The sequence below is a fragment of the Vulpes vulpes genome, chromosome 3 (assembly GCF_048418805.1).
Source record: "Vulpes vulpes isolate BD-2025 chromosome 3, VulVul3, whole genome shotgun sequence".
NCBI classification, from domain to species: domain Eukaryota; kingdom Metazoa; phylum Chordata; class Mammalia; order Carnivora; family Canidae; genus Vulpes; species Vulpes vulpes.
In genome coordinates, this window is record NC_132782.1 from 15,942,801 (window position 1) to 15,958,385 (window position 15,585).

Sequence of the window (15,585 nt, forward strand, 5' to 3'; positions counted from 1 at the left end):
ATTCTCTCTCTGACCCTCCGCACCCCTCTCTCCCATTGCCCCCCCCCCAAAATTAAGGCAGTGCCAAAATGAGGACAATTTCAGTATCCAAATAGATAATGATAATAAAAGAATATAATGTATTGAATAAAATAAGAGTCCATTAATTTGCATTGATTGAAAAAAAAAAGGAAGGGAGGAAGAAAATGTAAGAAGGAAGGGGGGAAGGTAGGAGACAGAGAAAGGAGGATGAAGAAAGGAAGTAACAGGGTAAACCCTTGCAATAAAATGTGAAATAATAAATGTGAAAGGAATGATGAAAAACATAATCATTATTTGGCAACTTCCAAAATAATCATTGTTTTAGATAAAAAACCTCAGTGGATGCTAAAACTAGGTGAAACTCTAAGGAGTCACAAGCTTTTTACATAGTCGCAGAGTAAAGCTCCATGAGATACTTAGTAATTAGGAAATGGCAGTGGGACGATCTGGCAGCCAGCACTTTAACCAAGTGATGAAAGTTAGCATCACCGATAATTGGACAAATTGACAGCATGTGCCTCCTGAGAGGATGCACAGAGAAGAACACAACATCACTTCTGTGGATTTCCTGCCAAATGTGCATAGCCTGAATCTAATCACGAAGAAACAGCAGACAAACCAGAGAGACCTTTTCCAAAATTTCTGACCTGTAGGCTTCAAACTGAAAGACAAAAGGTGACTGAGGAACTATTCCAGATGAAAGGAGACTAAAGAAACATGACTACTGAAAATGCAGTGTACGGTCCAGAATTTTCCTTTTCAATAGAAGACATTATTGGAGCAGTTGGCAAAATCTGAACATTATATACGTTGGATGATAGTATTGTATTAATGTTAATTTCCTGATTTTGGTTATTGTACTATGGTCACATAAGAGAGTGCCTTCGCTTTTAAGAAGCATGCACTGAAGTATTTAGGGATAAAGAAACATCAGGTTCAATGGACTCTCAAATGGCTCAGAAAAAAATTACATGTGTATGTGTTTGGGTATCAGTATACATGTACCAAGAGAAGGAGAGAGCAGAGAGAAAGGATAAGGCACATGTATACTCTGCTAATATTTGGAGAATCTGCTCCAAATACAGATACAGAATCTCTTCTGTTATTCTTTCATCTTTACTATAAACATGAAAATTAGGTCAAAATAAAAAATTAAAGAATAAAGCCAGTGTCACTTTCCTCCTTTTGGCTGGGCAGTTCATCAGCCACTTTGTCTTTAAATCCCACTCCCTCTCAGTCCATACCTAAATGTGTATTCACATCAGCATTGCCCTGCATACAGTCTGCCCTTGAGCTTCTCCACTGTGAAATTGCTAACTGCACAATCTTGTTGAGGGATTTTCACCTAATTTTTAAAAAATTCCTTGAATTGTTGCTCCCTACCCTCCCTATCCTCTCTCTCTCTCTCTCTCTCTCTCTCTCTCTCTCTCTCTCTTAAAATATTTTATTTATTCATGAGAGACACAGAGAGAGAGAGGCAGAGACACAGGCAGAGGGAGAAACAGGCTCCATGCAGGAAGCCTGATGCGGGACTTGATCCCGGATCTCCAGGATCACACCCTGGGCTGGAGGCGGTGCTAAACCACTGAGCCACCTGGGCTGCCCTCCCTACCCTCTCTCATCTGTCTTTGCACCTCATTGTTTCCAGACATGCTCATCATGCACTTGATATCAGGATTTCTTGCTTTTCTTTCCCTGAAGTGAGCATTGTTTTCAGAATTCAAAGAGGGAAACTAGGCTAAATAATATCTTTTGAAAAAAAAAAAATATCTTTTGAGGGTGTACTGGTGACAAGAGCATCATCCAAAGAATGTAGATATGAGACCCGTCTCTTCCTCTGACTTATGTGGACAAGTCACATCAGCCTTTCTGAGCCTCAGTTTTCCTAGTTACAGCATGAAAAAAATGGGTAGTTTCCTGTGCCCTGGCCTAATTTAGGCTTTCAAGTGTAAGTCAAGCTGTAACTCAAAATTAACTCAACCCAGAGGCCACCTTGTGACCCTGCCCAAAGGAGAGACAGGGGTTACAGAAAGGAAGCCACCCCAGATACCTGTTGTTATCTTTCTCCCATCTGTCAAGCCCAAGTGTCCCAGTTCAGGGATTCATCTTTCAGAAGCACAAAATTCTAAACGTGAATATAACGCCTTGCTTTGTGTGTGTTTCTAATTTCTGACCATGTATATATCTCTTAATTCCTTTAAAATCCTACTATCTTTACATTTATATTTTATTCTGCCTAAAAGCAAAAATGGACTCCTTTCACCCGTTTGGCAAGAATTTTTGTTTATATTTTCCTGATGAAGAACCTGCACAAGTTAGAGTTGCCATATTTAGTAAATAAAAATGCAGGATACTCCAATCTGAATTTTAAATAACCAGGTTTTTTTGTATATGTCCCATGGGGGATTTGAAAAAACTTATACCAAAAAAAATTATTGTTGTATACTTAGAATTAAAAATATACCATTAGGTGGGTGTGTTTTAGTACTAGCCCAGGTGCTTTGGAACAAATATGTCATGAATATATACACATATATCATAAATACATATCATAGGGTGTGTTGTTAAACCTTCACCAAGTGTTTACAGTAGTTGTCTAGCCTCTACATGCTATAACATGTAATGTTTTTTACCCTTTAGAAGCTTTTGCTTGAAAATATATGCAAAGACATCAATTCCTGTTTATTTATTAAGGGCTTATACTCAGGTATCATTTCCTGCAGCCATTCAATCTAAAATTGCAGACCCTGCTGCCTCCAACACTTCTTATGCCCCTTTCCTGCTTCAATTTTCTTCTTTGGCAGTTCTGCTTAATGTGCTAGCATATTTACTTATTTCTTTTATTTGTTGTCTGCATTCCCCACTAGAATGTAGGTTCTTAAGAGCATAGGAATCTTAGATTTCCTTGTCACTGCTGTATCTCCAATAACAGCAAGAGACAAAGGTACTCAGTAAATGTGTAATGAGTGAATGATGTCTGGGAGGCTGTTGTTTTTATAATTATACAGAATCTTAAGTCTTTCCACCAAGTTATAATCTTGAGTGTGATACAGTGTACTTCATCTTAATATTAGTCCATGGATGCAAGGTAAATAAAAAGTCAGTAGGTCAGGGATCAAGGAATATCTCTAGATACAGTTGAGCTTAATATAATTTACTTCCTGGCAAGTTTTCTAGAATTAAATGTTAGTCGCTCTAAGCAACATTTATTAAGTTTCCCAAATATGATTGTGTGACTGTTGGAAGAGTCCAATAACAAAATGGTGCTGGAGGCTGAGAACACAGGTCCTGTGTCCACTGGATCTGGGTTTAGATCAGGATGTCCAGATGCTACCTAGGCAGGTTATAAAATCAGGCCAAGCTTCAGCTGTGAAAAAGGGACTCAAGTAGGACCAAGGCTGCTAGCACTGACCTGAGGATTAACCAAGATGATCCAGTCAGATTCTCAGCACAGTAAAGTGTATTCAGCTGCACTGGCTGTGCTGTGGCCCTTAGCCCACGGCCATGCATTTCTTTGGGTCACGGTGTTCTTCCTCACCACTGCCTTTGAATCCCATTTCTGGATCTGAGGCTGGTTTTCTCTTAGCTCCTTTGGTTGCTGACAAAGAACTGAAGTTTTATAGGTTACATTAAGTATAGGTTATTTTAAAAGCTCTTAGTTGAGTGTCCTTTTTTCCAGTAAGGCAAGCTTTTTCAGCAGAATGAAAAAAGGCCTCCTACCCTTTAGACTTGACACATGACAGCTGCTTGCAATAAAGTAGTAAAGGAGAAAATAAAAAGAAATGAGATATAAGAACTGACAAATTAAGGCTGTATAGGCTCACGTTTGGGGAAAAGCAATGAGACAAACAAATATCAAATTTAAAGGACTCAGTGGGACTTGGGAAATTAACATAAGTACATACATCTAACTAGAGTGTTAACTTCAAGCAATGGCATTATGAAACATTTACCAGGCTTTTTGAGCCCTTTTGATGAATTTGTCCTTGAGCCATGTTCTAAAACTTAAAATAATTATATGTCCAAGAACAAATATTCATCTATTTAAGTATAACTTGCATATTCAACTTACTCAGCAATGATACTGATGGGGGATACTAAGAGACAGGATATGCTTTCAAAATCTTTATAAAAATTACCAAGTAGCCAAACCTAGTGAAAAACAAATAATACAGAAGCTGTGATCATTCTTGTTTGCTTTTTTTTTCCTGTGATCTCACTTTGTATGATTATTACTTTCACTTCTTCTGTACTCCTTATATTTTCTTCATGTCATATATCAAAGCCCAGGAATAATGTTTTCCTTGTTTAGGAATCAAAAAATTCCTGAAGTGTCCCAATTAAACTAATAATGAGGAACATTCCCCCCTTTTTTTGGCCAAAGAGGTAAACAAAGGTTTAAAAAAAACTGGTAATACCCAGTGTTGATGGTATGAGAGGAAGTGAGGGTCCTTTGGCACTTTTATAGGTATGAATGTTAGTTTTTGTCACCTTTTAGAGAAGATTTTGGTGATATACTTCAAAAGCTTTAAAACAGGCAAAGAATTTGCTCACTCTTTGACCCAATAGCCTCAAATTAAGATTTACCTAGGAAAATAATTAGATGAGTACTCATAACTGTATGCATAGAATAATTCATGATCCATTGTTTATAATGTCATAAAATTAGAAACAATTTAAATATCCAAAAATGAGAGATTAAGTCATTTATGATAATCACCCAATATAATATTATCAGCCATAAATATGATATGCATGCACATTTGTATATGTGCATATTGTGCACAAATATGTCAAAAAATGCTTGTTACTACCAAACTTAAGTTAAAATAGCAAACATAATGAGCCTTTGTTTTTTAAAATGTATATTATATACATGAAAAAGCATCTGAAAAGATATATATCATGATATTAATTGCAATTATATCTGGATATGGAAATTATCCCTGATTTTTATTTTCTTCTCCTTGAATATCTATTTTAGATAGTACAACAGTGAATATATGTTATTTTTTAATCAGAAAAAAAAGGAAACATTTTGCCACCAGTTATTTTAGTCATTTACCTTGGGGAGAAAGTCAGAGATCACTACACTTTCGTTGATTAGTGATTGGTGAATATTCAGACCTTTTAGGAATTTGGAGTGTTTTCAGCAACCAAAATATAAAGAAGAAAAGACAAAACTGATGAACACAGCAATAAGAACAGCTCTGATATCTCAAAGCCAAGTGGCCTGTTCTTTGCTCTCCCTCCCTTAATCAAAATTTGATAAAGCTCACCCTCTGTAGATGATGTGCAGTCACTTTTAATTGGTCAGGATATGGCACCAGATGAGTTAGTTACAGTACCAAGTTTTCAGAGTGGTTAGGCTCAGCAGATTGTAGAAATGCACTAGGGAGCCTCCAACTCTGCCCAGAGTGGAAGAGGTGTCCAGGATGGGGATGGGACAAAAAAGCTCTTCCAAGAAGCTGACATCCAGGCTAAAGGATAAGGGTGCAATGGCCAAGTGGGCCAGAGAGGAGAAGACATTCCAGGCAAAAGTATAAAAGTATGAATAGAACCCTAAGGAGGTTCAGTGGGGGCTTGACAAATGCTTATTTGTTGTGGTAGTGGTGAATAGAAAACAAAAGTATTCTAGGGGCACCTGAGTGGTGCAGTCTGTTTAGCATCTGACTCTTGGTTTCAGCTCAGGTTGTAATCTTGGGGTTGTGTGTTGGAGCCTCACGTCAGGCTCCATGCTCTGCGCAGAGTCTGCTAAAGTTTCTCTCTCCCTCTGCCCCTCTCCTCCTCTCTCCCTCAAATAAATAAAAATCTTTTTTGGCGGGGGATCCCTGCGGTTAAGTGCCTGCTTTCGGCCCAGGGCATGATCCTGGAGTCCCGGGATCAAATCCCACATCAGGCTCTTTGCATGGAGCCTGCTTCTCCCTCTGCTTCTCACTCTCCCTGTGTCTCTCATGAATAAATAAATAAAATCTTTTTAAAAAATCTTTTTTTTTAAAGCATTCTAGAAATCCTAGCTTTCCAAGTTTTATAATATGCACTATCTTACACATTCTGGGTACCTTTAAATTTAACATGATAATTTGTGTTCTTAGGACATTTTCTTATCTTCCAATCCTCTGTGCCTTCAAAGCTGTTTAAATAAATATAAGTAGTAAAAAGAATATACAGTGACACCTAGTTGATGCAAATCGGGGAAAAGTAGATGCATAGTGACAATATGTGGACATTCAGATCTGGTAGTGTTCCACATTTATAGCCTCAGCCCTCACAATGTTCAGATTGCATATAAGAACTAGATAAGAATGCTTCACTTGCCAGTTGGTGTTTGATCTGAGACCAGATTGTATAGACATCCTGTTAGCACTCAGGTTAGCTTGGGATCTTTTATAAAGGACAGTGTCTTTTTCTCTGATGTCATTTTTAAAATGTTTTTATCTACCTTACCTTGAACTTACTGAAACCATTTACAAAGATGTTTACGTTTTCTATTATCCTTCATGGTAATTTCCATAAGGAAAGTTGTATGACTTGTTTATCTAAAAGGTGCCTCCCTCGTGATTCATGGGGATCCTACTATGTTGGTCTGGGCATATCTTTTGCAGAGTGGATTGGCTGCTACTACTTGGGAACAAGAAATTGACCTCTTCTTAAGAGCTCTATATACAACAGATTTTTTTTTTTCCAGAGCTATCAAAGAAGCAGGAACAAATTTGCTTGGTTATGCTGATTAGCCTTTCTCCCAGGGCTACCACGGAAGACACGAATTTACAATTAGAACTAGTCCCAAATCTAGAGACAGCAGGAAGCTAACAGAAATCAACCCACAATGAATTAGCTGCAACCTATCCTGTTTTGAAATTAGAATATGCTTTCAAGTGTGAACGACTAATGGGTTTCTTCATTTGTCTACAAGCCATTCTAAATTATAATTGATAAAAGATAAGACATAATCTGGCAAATTTTATCAAAGTTTAATAAAAACTGCAAAAAGGAATTTAAGTGAAGTTTATAAAATGGAGGGTCAGAGTGTAACCAGTGTGTCTCTACTCCCATCCAAGAAAGAAGTTACCAATTCTAACCCTAAAGTAAAAAAAGGTCAGTTACAAGACTAGATTGATTGATCAGTGCTCCAGGAGTACTCTGCTTCCTTTGTTTTAATTCTAAAATATATAAATCTATCTCTAGATTATTTCAACCAACTAGTGAGGGGGAAGCATGGGGGAGAGTATAGTCCAGATAATACTACTCACTGTAAAATCACACGCTGGTATTCTGCTTTTCAAATATGACTCTTCTAAGTTTGGTTAATACAACTCCACTCTGAAAAAATCATCACCCCTCAGTGAACTGGCAAACTGAATTTTGGAGCCTATCAAAGCTGAGACCCAGTTTTGGAGTGTGATGATGATGACTTCACCTAGTGCTGCCAGCCCAGCATGACAAAGCCAGCTGGCCTCATGGATCTTTGCTGTAGAGGAGAGATGCTGGGGCATTCTCAGCAGCCATGTACTCGGGAGCCAGCGTGCACCCAGCCTCTCATCCCGTCACATTGGGATCAGGGTTTAGAAAGAATTAGATGTGAGTTTCATTTTGGGGGGCTTTTTCAGGGCAGATGCCCAGCAGAAGTGCTGTCAGTGAGGAGTTAGATTTTTTTTGTCTCTCCCAGAACTCACAGCTGAGTGAACTGACTGAAGCAACGTAGCAGAGCTGCCGAGCCCCGGAGGCAATCTGCTTAAGACTTTCGTCATGGATTCTGAGAGGCTAAAGGAGCCCTTGGAATATGCAGAGAGTCAGTGTAGACAGAGACACCTGCCATTTAGCATGTGATTCCTAATGGAAGCTAAGGACAGTATTATATTTTTAAATTTTCCTACAGATTCAAAATAATATCACACTTTAAAAATGAATAATTCCTGGAGCATCTGACTGGCTCAGTCAGTAGAGCATGCAACTCTTGTTCTTGGGGTTGTGGGTTCAAGCCCTACATTGGACATGGAGCCCACTTAAAATAAAATAAATAAAAATGAATAATTCTTTAATATCATCTAATACTGGGCAACCTGGGTGGCTCAGCGGTTTAGCACCACCTTCAGCTCAGGGCGGTATCCTGGAGACCCCTGCTTCTCCCTCTGCTTGTGTCTCTGTCTCTGTCTCTCTCTCTCATATATAAATAATCTTTTAAAAAAATATCATCTAATACTAATTCATAGTCAAAACTTCCCAGTTGTCCTAAGAATGTTCTTAACACCTGTTTGTCCAAGCCAGGATCCAGTTTAGGTCATTACCTTGGATTGAGTTGTTATGTTCCTAAATCTCACTTAATACATAATACTTACTTTCTCATGACACTGACTTTTTAAGAGATTGAGCCAATTATCCCATAAAATAGCTTACCTTCTGTATTTGTTGGCTTGCTTCTGTGTGGTCTTAGTTTGTCCCTCTATACCCTGTGTTTTAGGTAAACAGTGAGGTTTAAAGCTTTGATTACATTCAAGTTCAATGTTTTTGACCAAAACAAAAAATATAAATGTCAAACACTTCGCATTGCCTCACATAAGACAATGTTGTCTAGGCATCCGTGGTGCCAAGACTGTGCTGTATTAAAATATACTGTTACTATACTGTTACCTTGCTCCCCTTGTGACCTGAAAGAAGGACTCGATGTGCTGATGCTTTGACACCATATGAATGTCCTATTCACTACCAGCCATTTGTCTGAAGTTTTAATGAGCGCTTGATAATCCTAGTGGGAATAAATAATTTCCCTGTGGAGTCTCCTTTTTCTATGTCAGCAGGCTTTATACTGTACTATATTTTTTTAAGTTTTTATTTTGATTCCAGTTAATATAGTGTTGTATTAGTTTCAGGTGAACAATTTCATATATTACCAGTGCCCATCAGGACAAATATACTCTTTAATCCCCATCATATATTTAACCCATCTTCCCACCCACCCCTCATGACCATCAGTTCTCTTTTCTTTCTTTCTTTTTTTTTTTTTTAGTGTTTTTTAAGACTTTATTTATTTGACAGAGAGGGAGTGCCATGTGCACGCACACACAAGCAGTGGGAGTGGCAGGCTCCCTGCTGAGCAGGGAGTCCGGTGTGGGGCTGGAGCCTGGTGTGGGGCTTGATCCCAGGACCTTTGGATCATGACCTGAGCCAAAGACAGATCTTAACTGACTGTGCCACCCAGGTGCCTCTGTTCTCTATAGAGAATTATAATTAAGAACGTTTCTTCTCTCTCTCCCTCTCTGTTTTTTGCCCCTTTACTCATTTGTTTTGTTTGTTACATTCTACATATGAGTGAAATCATATGGTATTTCTCTTTCTCTGACTTATTTTGATTAGCATTATACTCTCTAGCTCTATCCATGTCATTGCAAATAGCAAGATTTCATTTTTTATTGAGTAATATTCTGTTGTGTACATATGCCACATCTTCTATTTCCATTTTTCTGTCGATGAACAAGTACATCCATAATTTGGCTATTGTAAACAATGCTGCAATAAACGTAGGGGTGCAGGCATTCCTTTGAATTCGTTTTTGTATTTGGTGGGGAAATAAATACCCAGTAGTGCAATTGCTGGATCATAGAGTAGTTATATTTTTAACTTTTTGAGGAGCCTCCATACTGTTTTCCACAGTGGCTATACCAGTTTGCATTCACACCAGCAGTGCAAGAAGGTTCCTTTTAGTCCACATCCTCTCCAGCACTTGCAATTTCTTGTGTTTTTGATTTTAGACATTTTGACAGGTGTGAGGTTTTAATTTCCCTGATGAGTGATGTTGAGCATCTTTTCATGTATTTGTTGGCCATCTAGATGGAAGTTGAGTTGTATAAGTTCTTTATATATTTTAGAAACTAACCCTTTATTGGATATGTCATTTGCAGATATTTTCTCTCATTCCATAGGTTGCCTTTTAGTTTTGTTGATTATTTACTTTGCTGTGCAGAAGCTTTTTATTTTGATGGTAGTCTCACTAGTTTATTTTTTATTTCATTTCCCTTGCCTCAAGAGACATATCTAGAAAAGAGTTACTATGCCCAATGTCAAAAAGGTTACTGCCTGCATTCTCTTCCAGGATTTTACAGTTTCAGACTTTACATTTAGGTCTTTAATCCATTTTGAATTTATTTTTGTGTATGGTGTAAGAAAGTGGTCCAGTTTCTTTCTTTTGAATGTGATTGTCCAGTTTTCTCAACACCATTTGTTGAAGAAACTGTACTTTTCCTGTTGGATATTCTTTCCTGTTTTGTCAAAGATTAATTGACCAGATAGTTATGGGTTCATTTCTGTGCTTTCTGTTCCATTCTATTGATCTGTGTGTCTGTTTTTAAAACAGCACCATACTGTTTTGATCACTGTAGCTTTGCAATATATCTTGAAATCCAATATTGTGATGTTTCCACATTTTCTTTTTTAAGAATGCTTTGGCCATTCAAAGCCTTGTGGTTCCATACAAATTTTAGGATTGATTGTTCTAGTTCTGTGAAAAATGCTGTTGGTATTTTGGTAGGAATTGCATTAAATGTATAGATTGTTTTGGGTAATGCAGACACTTTAACAATATTTGTTCTTCCAGTTCATGAGCATAGAATGTCTTTCCATTTCTTTGTGTCATCTTCAATTTCTTTCTTCAGCATTTGATAGTTTTCAGAGTATAGGTCTTTCACCTCTTTGGTTAGGTTTATTCCTAGGATTTTATTAATTTTGGTACAATTGTAAATGGAATTGTTTTCTTAATTTCTCTTTCTGCTGCTTCATTAGTGATGTATAGAAATGCCCAGATTTCTGAACATTGATTTTGCATCCTGCACCAGTACTGAATTCATTTATCAGTTCTAGCAGTTTTTTGTTGGAATATTTCAGGTTTTCTTTTTCTTTTTTTAAAGATTTTATTTATTTATTCATGAGAGACACACACAGAGAGAGAGAGAGAGAGAAAGAGGCAGAGACACAGGCAGAGGGAGAAGCAGGCTCCTTGTGTTGCAGGAGCCCAACACAAGACTCCGTCCCGGGACTCCAGGATCACGCCCGAGGGCCGAAGGCAGGCGCTAAACCCCTGAGCCACCCAGGGATCCCCTCTTCCAGGTTTTCTGTATGTCATATCATGTCATCCACAAATAATGAAAAGTTTTACTTCTTCCTTTCTGATTTTAATGCCTTTTATATCTTTGTTGTCTGATTGCTGTGGCTAGAATTTCCAGTACTATGTTGAATTAAAAGTGGTGAGAGTGGACAACCTTATCTTGTTCCTAACTTTAGGTGAAAAGCTCTTGGTTTTTCCCCATTGAGGATGATGTTAGCTGTGGGTTTTTCATATATAACCTTTACTATGTTGAGGTATATTCCCTCTCCACCTAATATGTTGAGGGTTTTTATCATGAATGGATGTTGTACTTTGTCAAATTATGGTACACTCTTTATGCACTAATTATGACATGAACCAAGTCATTAGCTTCTTGATCCCTGATTCCCTCACCTGTAAAATGAGTATAAAAAATGTAACCAATTCACATGGCTGTTGGAAATATTATGAGATAACCATATATCCATTCTTTGGCCAGTGCCTGATAACATACATGCATTCAGTAAGCATTAATTATTTTTTGTTATTGGGCTTTTTTTCTTATTTCAGCAGTGACAGCTTATGGAACATTATCACATTATCATTCACTGCCAGTCTCAGGTCCTTGGAGCAAATGACAACATATCTGATAAATTGCTGCAACGAAGTTGAGGCAGTTAGACTTTTAAGAAAAATTTATACCATTTTTTAAAGGCAGATTGGAATTTGTTTTAAGTAAGTGTTGCTCAGATTAGATTGGTTCCTAAGGCAGGTTATAGAAACCAATAGGCCTCCATCATGCTCCTTGGGATAAGAATGCCATTGTTAAGATAACATCTGGGAAATACTGTGTATTGTTTACAGTTCGTGAGGTTTCATTGTAGATTGTATTAAGCTAAAGGTTCTGGAAAGCCTCTTGGGAAAGAAACCTGCTTTAATCAAGTATTTGCTTAATCAGGTATTTTCTAATCTATTTGTCTTTGGACATTACCCATCTCATCTCCACTTTTATAAAACCAAGTAATACATATAAACATTATATTGAGCTGCCTTAGATTCTTCCAAGGGTGTGAATGGAGACTCAAATTGATGAGCTGACCCTTAGTGGAGAGTTGGAAGATATCTGCCCCTGGCTTTCGGATCCTACAAAGCCATGCAAATGAGCAGAGTTCTTAAAGAGATTTCATTTCTATATTGGGGCAGGTAGGGCAGAAATTAGAGAGCCCATCATAATGTGACAGCTAAACTCTCTTCCTTAGATTGTCTCCAAACCTTACCAGGACTCCTGGAGGACCTCAGAGTTCATCTCTCCTTTAGGTGTCCCAGAACCATTGGGACTTGCCTAGGCTGACAGGAATGAGTTCCTTAGCTTGATGCACAAAAACCAAAGGGTATAAAAGATGTCAAGTTTCAGAGGAACACAGAGGATTTGAAGTCAGGCCAACAGGCGTCAGTGTCTTCCCTCTGCCAGGTAGTCACCTGATCCCTGGCCACATCCCTCTCCCTCTCTCAACAGTTTCTTCATCTAGATAATAGGGACAATCAAAGCACTTAGATCAAAATTTCAAACGGCTGTGAAATTCTCATTAGATATATAAAAGCATTTGAAAAAATATGAAGTATTATATAAAAGCTCATTAATTTACTGTTAACGTCAAGGGTATTATTGCTAATCTGCAAGGCACATACTTGAAGGTCCATGAGTCATTCTTTTATTCATTCAACTTGTCAAATATTTATTGAGCCCTTTACAACATACCAGCCCCTAGGGTTAGGTGGTGATATAGAGTATAGAATTAAGCAAATCCGATCCCTGCCTTCTTGGAACTTGCATTCCGTAGTGGGAGACATAAGATAAATGTACATGGAAATAAATGTATCATTATAGTCCCCTCTCCCAGGGTATTGATGTGATATTTTTTAAAGGGAGATATTTCTTATACCTATATATAGATGCATTTTGAAGATATTATCTGTGAACTGTTCACAGAAAAATCAGAAAATGAATTTATCAGTTTAAATAAATGATAAGATTTTTTTCATATAGAACTAGAAGAGACCTTAGTAATAGTTTATCTCAATTCCTTCATTTTGCAGATGAACCCTCAATACTATAGAAATTTCCCCATTTGGTATGTGTGTGTGGGTGAGAGAGAGAGAGAGAGGATGTGTGAGAGAAAGAAAGACACCAAGGATCTTGAAGCAGGAGTTAGAACCCAGATTTCTCTTCCCCTAGTCAGTGCTTTCTATTCTGCTGGGGTCCATCTAAAAAAGACCAGCTCATATTTTAACAGTGAGTAATAATTATTACACTTTTATAAAATGAGTTTCAATTACTAGAAATTGGGGACACAGCACAATCGATTTTTCCCATCTCTGCTCCATGAAACATTAATATTTTAATAGATGTTAGTAGGTTATCACTTTTTAAGTTGCTTGGTCAAATTAGTTTAAGAAACACTGCACCCACTCCGCACCCCCTACTTTAGGAATCTGGAAATGAATATTTTGATTATAAAAGATCATTCCTGCAGTATGGAAGCCTCTTAACTATGTAAAACTCTGCATTTTCCATACTTATTTGACTACAGAATCTATTTTGAATTATCTAACAATTAATATGATTACGATGTGCTGGTTGGGAAGTACCACCTTAGTGTCAGTTTTGTTGGCTTCTTAGGTAAAGTTTGTGAATGCCTAATAGTAAACCAGATTATACTACACAGCTTTAAAAAGGGCAGTTTCTATGGTCTTAGGACCTCAGGCTGTGAATAAAGCAACAGCACTTAGTAGGATGCATTTTCTTAAGTTGACCATGTCCTTTTAATCAAGGACTGGAATGGGAAACTGGAAATTCAGTAACAGTGTGTTCTGATACATCTTTGGAGAGAAAAAAATCTTCTTTAAGTTCTTAAACATTATTTCAGGCCTTTTAAAATTTATTATTTTTATTTTTAGGCATCCACAAGCCCAAGGTTCTCCAAAAGGGTGTGATGTCTCCGCAGGACATCCAAATAAGGTAGCTGGACATCTTCTGGAATGACTGTGTATCTTTATTTCAGATTTGTCCAAGTTGATGACTGTGAAGCTTGTCTGTGACTGCTTGGTCAGGTCATCCAAACATGAAACTGTTAGTGATATTTTGAAGTCTTTGAGACAAAAGCCCAGCTTGCTAAAGAACTTTGGTTCGGCAGAGAGACAGGGAGGTACAGTGAAGAGAGAATCAAAAGCCTGGAAATTTGCTGCTGAGAATAAATGCTAGCTGCTCCCCGAGGTGATTTGTCTGTGCACTCCACTCTCTACAGATGTTAGAGCCTCTTTTTGAGTAAGGACCCGAGGTTCTTTGGTAGCACTTTGATATCCTGCTCGAATTCAATATGTGAAATGGAGGCGTCTCTCTGTGACTTGGAGCCCACAGCAGGCTTTGAAGTCTGATCCAATTTTTGCTGCCTACTATTTGATGTTGAAAGGATGAAATGAAGAAAATGTACAGTTTTTGCCAGTAACTCTGCTGAGCATATGTAAGATTAAAAAAACAAAATCCTTTGGATGATGTACTTAGAAATGTTAAGTAGATTAATACCTTCCTATAGGTTTTCTTTTTTCTTTCTTAGGGATAAAAATTAAGCATAGGAGAAAATCAGCTCATAGCTGTTTTTTTATATTCTGGACTATAATTAATTTAAGAGGGGGCTAGGTTGACTTGTTCAGAGGAAGAAATTAATGAATTAAGCAAAAGGTGCTGAGACTTTGCTACTAATTGCCCCAGGGAGAGGACCTCCACTCAATTCTAATGCAAGATGGGGGCAACTCACAACATGACCCCAGTATACTTACCTTCTTCTCCATATCATCAGGGTTAAAGGTCCCTTAGTTAAATGTAAGCTATGTCCTTAAGGCTGCTTCATCAGAAGATAAAAGTATGTTTCTCTTATTGGGTCTTTCTGAAGCACTCCGTTTCTGGGACTGATCTGCTGTCTTCTCGGACATGCCATGCTGCCCCAGGTCTCCCAGGACCAAGTCCCTCAAGGGGAGCCCCTGCAACACCTGGTAAGAACATTTTGAATTGCATGCTACTTCTACTTTTTGCATGCTTGTGTATTTTTTGATGAGTTGTTTAGGCAAGACTGTCTAGAAGGTAGGACTCAGATAGTAATATGATCTAGTGTTAGCAAAAAGTTCAGATTTGTGCAACCATAAAGGTTGGAAGCAAAATTTGTGTTAAAGGAGCCATTTACTGCCTTCTCATCCCACTCAACTTTACTTCTCTGAGGGAAGAGAATAAATATCAAAGGCCATTATTTCCCTTTAGCTGTTAAAACCTCAAATTAGGGACCTGCTTCACAATATCATTTCGTGAAAGGAAAGATAAACAATTGACCCAGCTTTCAGTAGAACAGATCATTTTGGGTCAAAATCTAGGACTTGGTAAGGAATATGGATTTAGAGAGCAGTTGTGCTCTTTTGGCAACACTACCATTCTTTCA

At 37.8% G+C, this 15,585-nt stretch overlaps 1 protein-coding gene across 3 annotated transcripts in view; it reads left to right on the forward strand.

Annotated features, from left to right (window-relative positions):
* Nucleotides 1-15,585, forward strand: part of MYO3B (myosin IIIB) — a 431,205-nt gene that overhangs the window by 325,375 nt on the left and 90,245 nt on the right. For all 3 annotated transcript variants that reach the window (XM_072751897.1, XM_072751898.1, XM_072751899.1), the window contains 2 exons: nucleotides 14,057-14,117; nucleotides 15,049-15,148. In XM_072751897.1, the coding sequence (XP_072607998.1) occupies nucleotides 14,057-14,117; nucleotides 15,049-15,148 (161 nt within the window). The remainder of the gene's footprint in view (nucleotides 1-14,056; nucleotides 14,118-15,048; nucleotides 15,149-15,585) is intronic.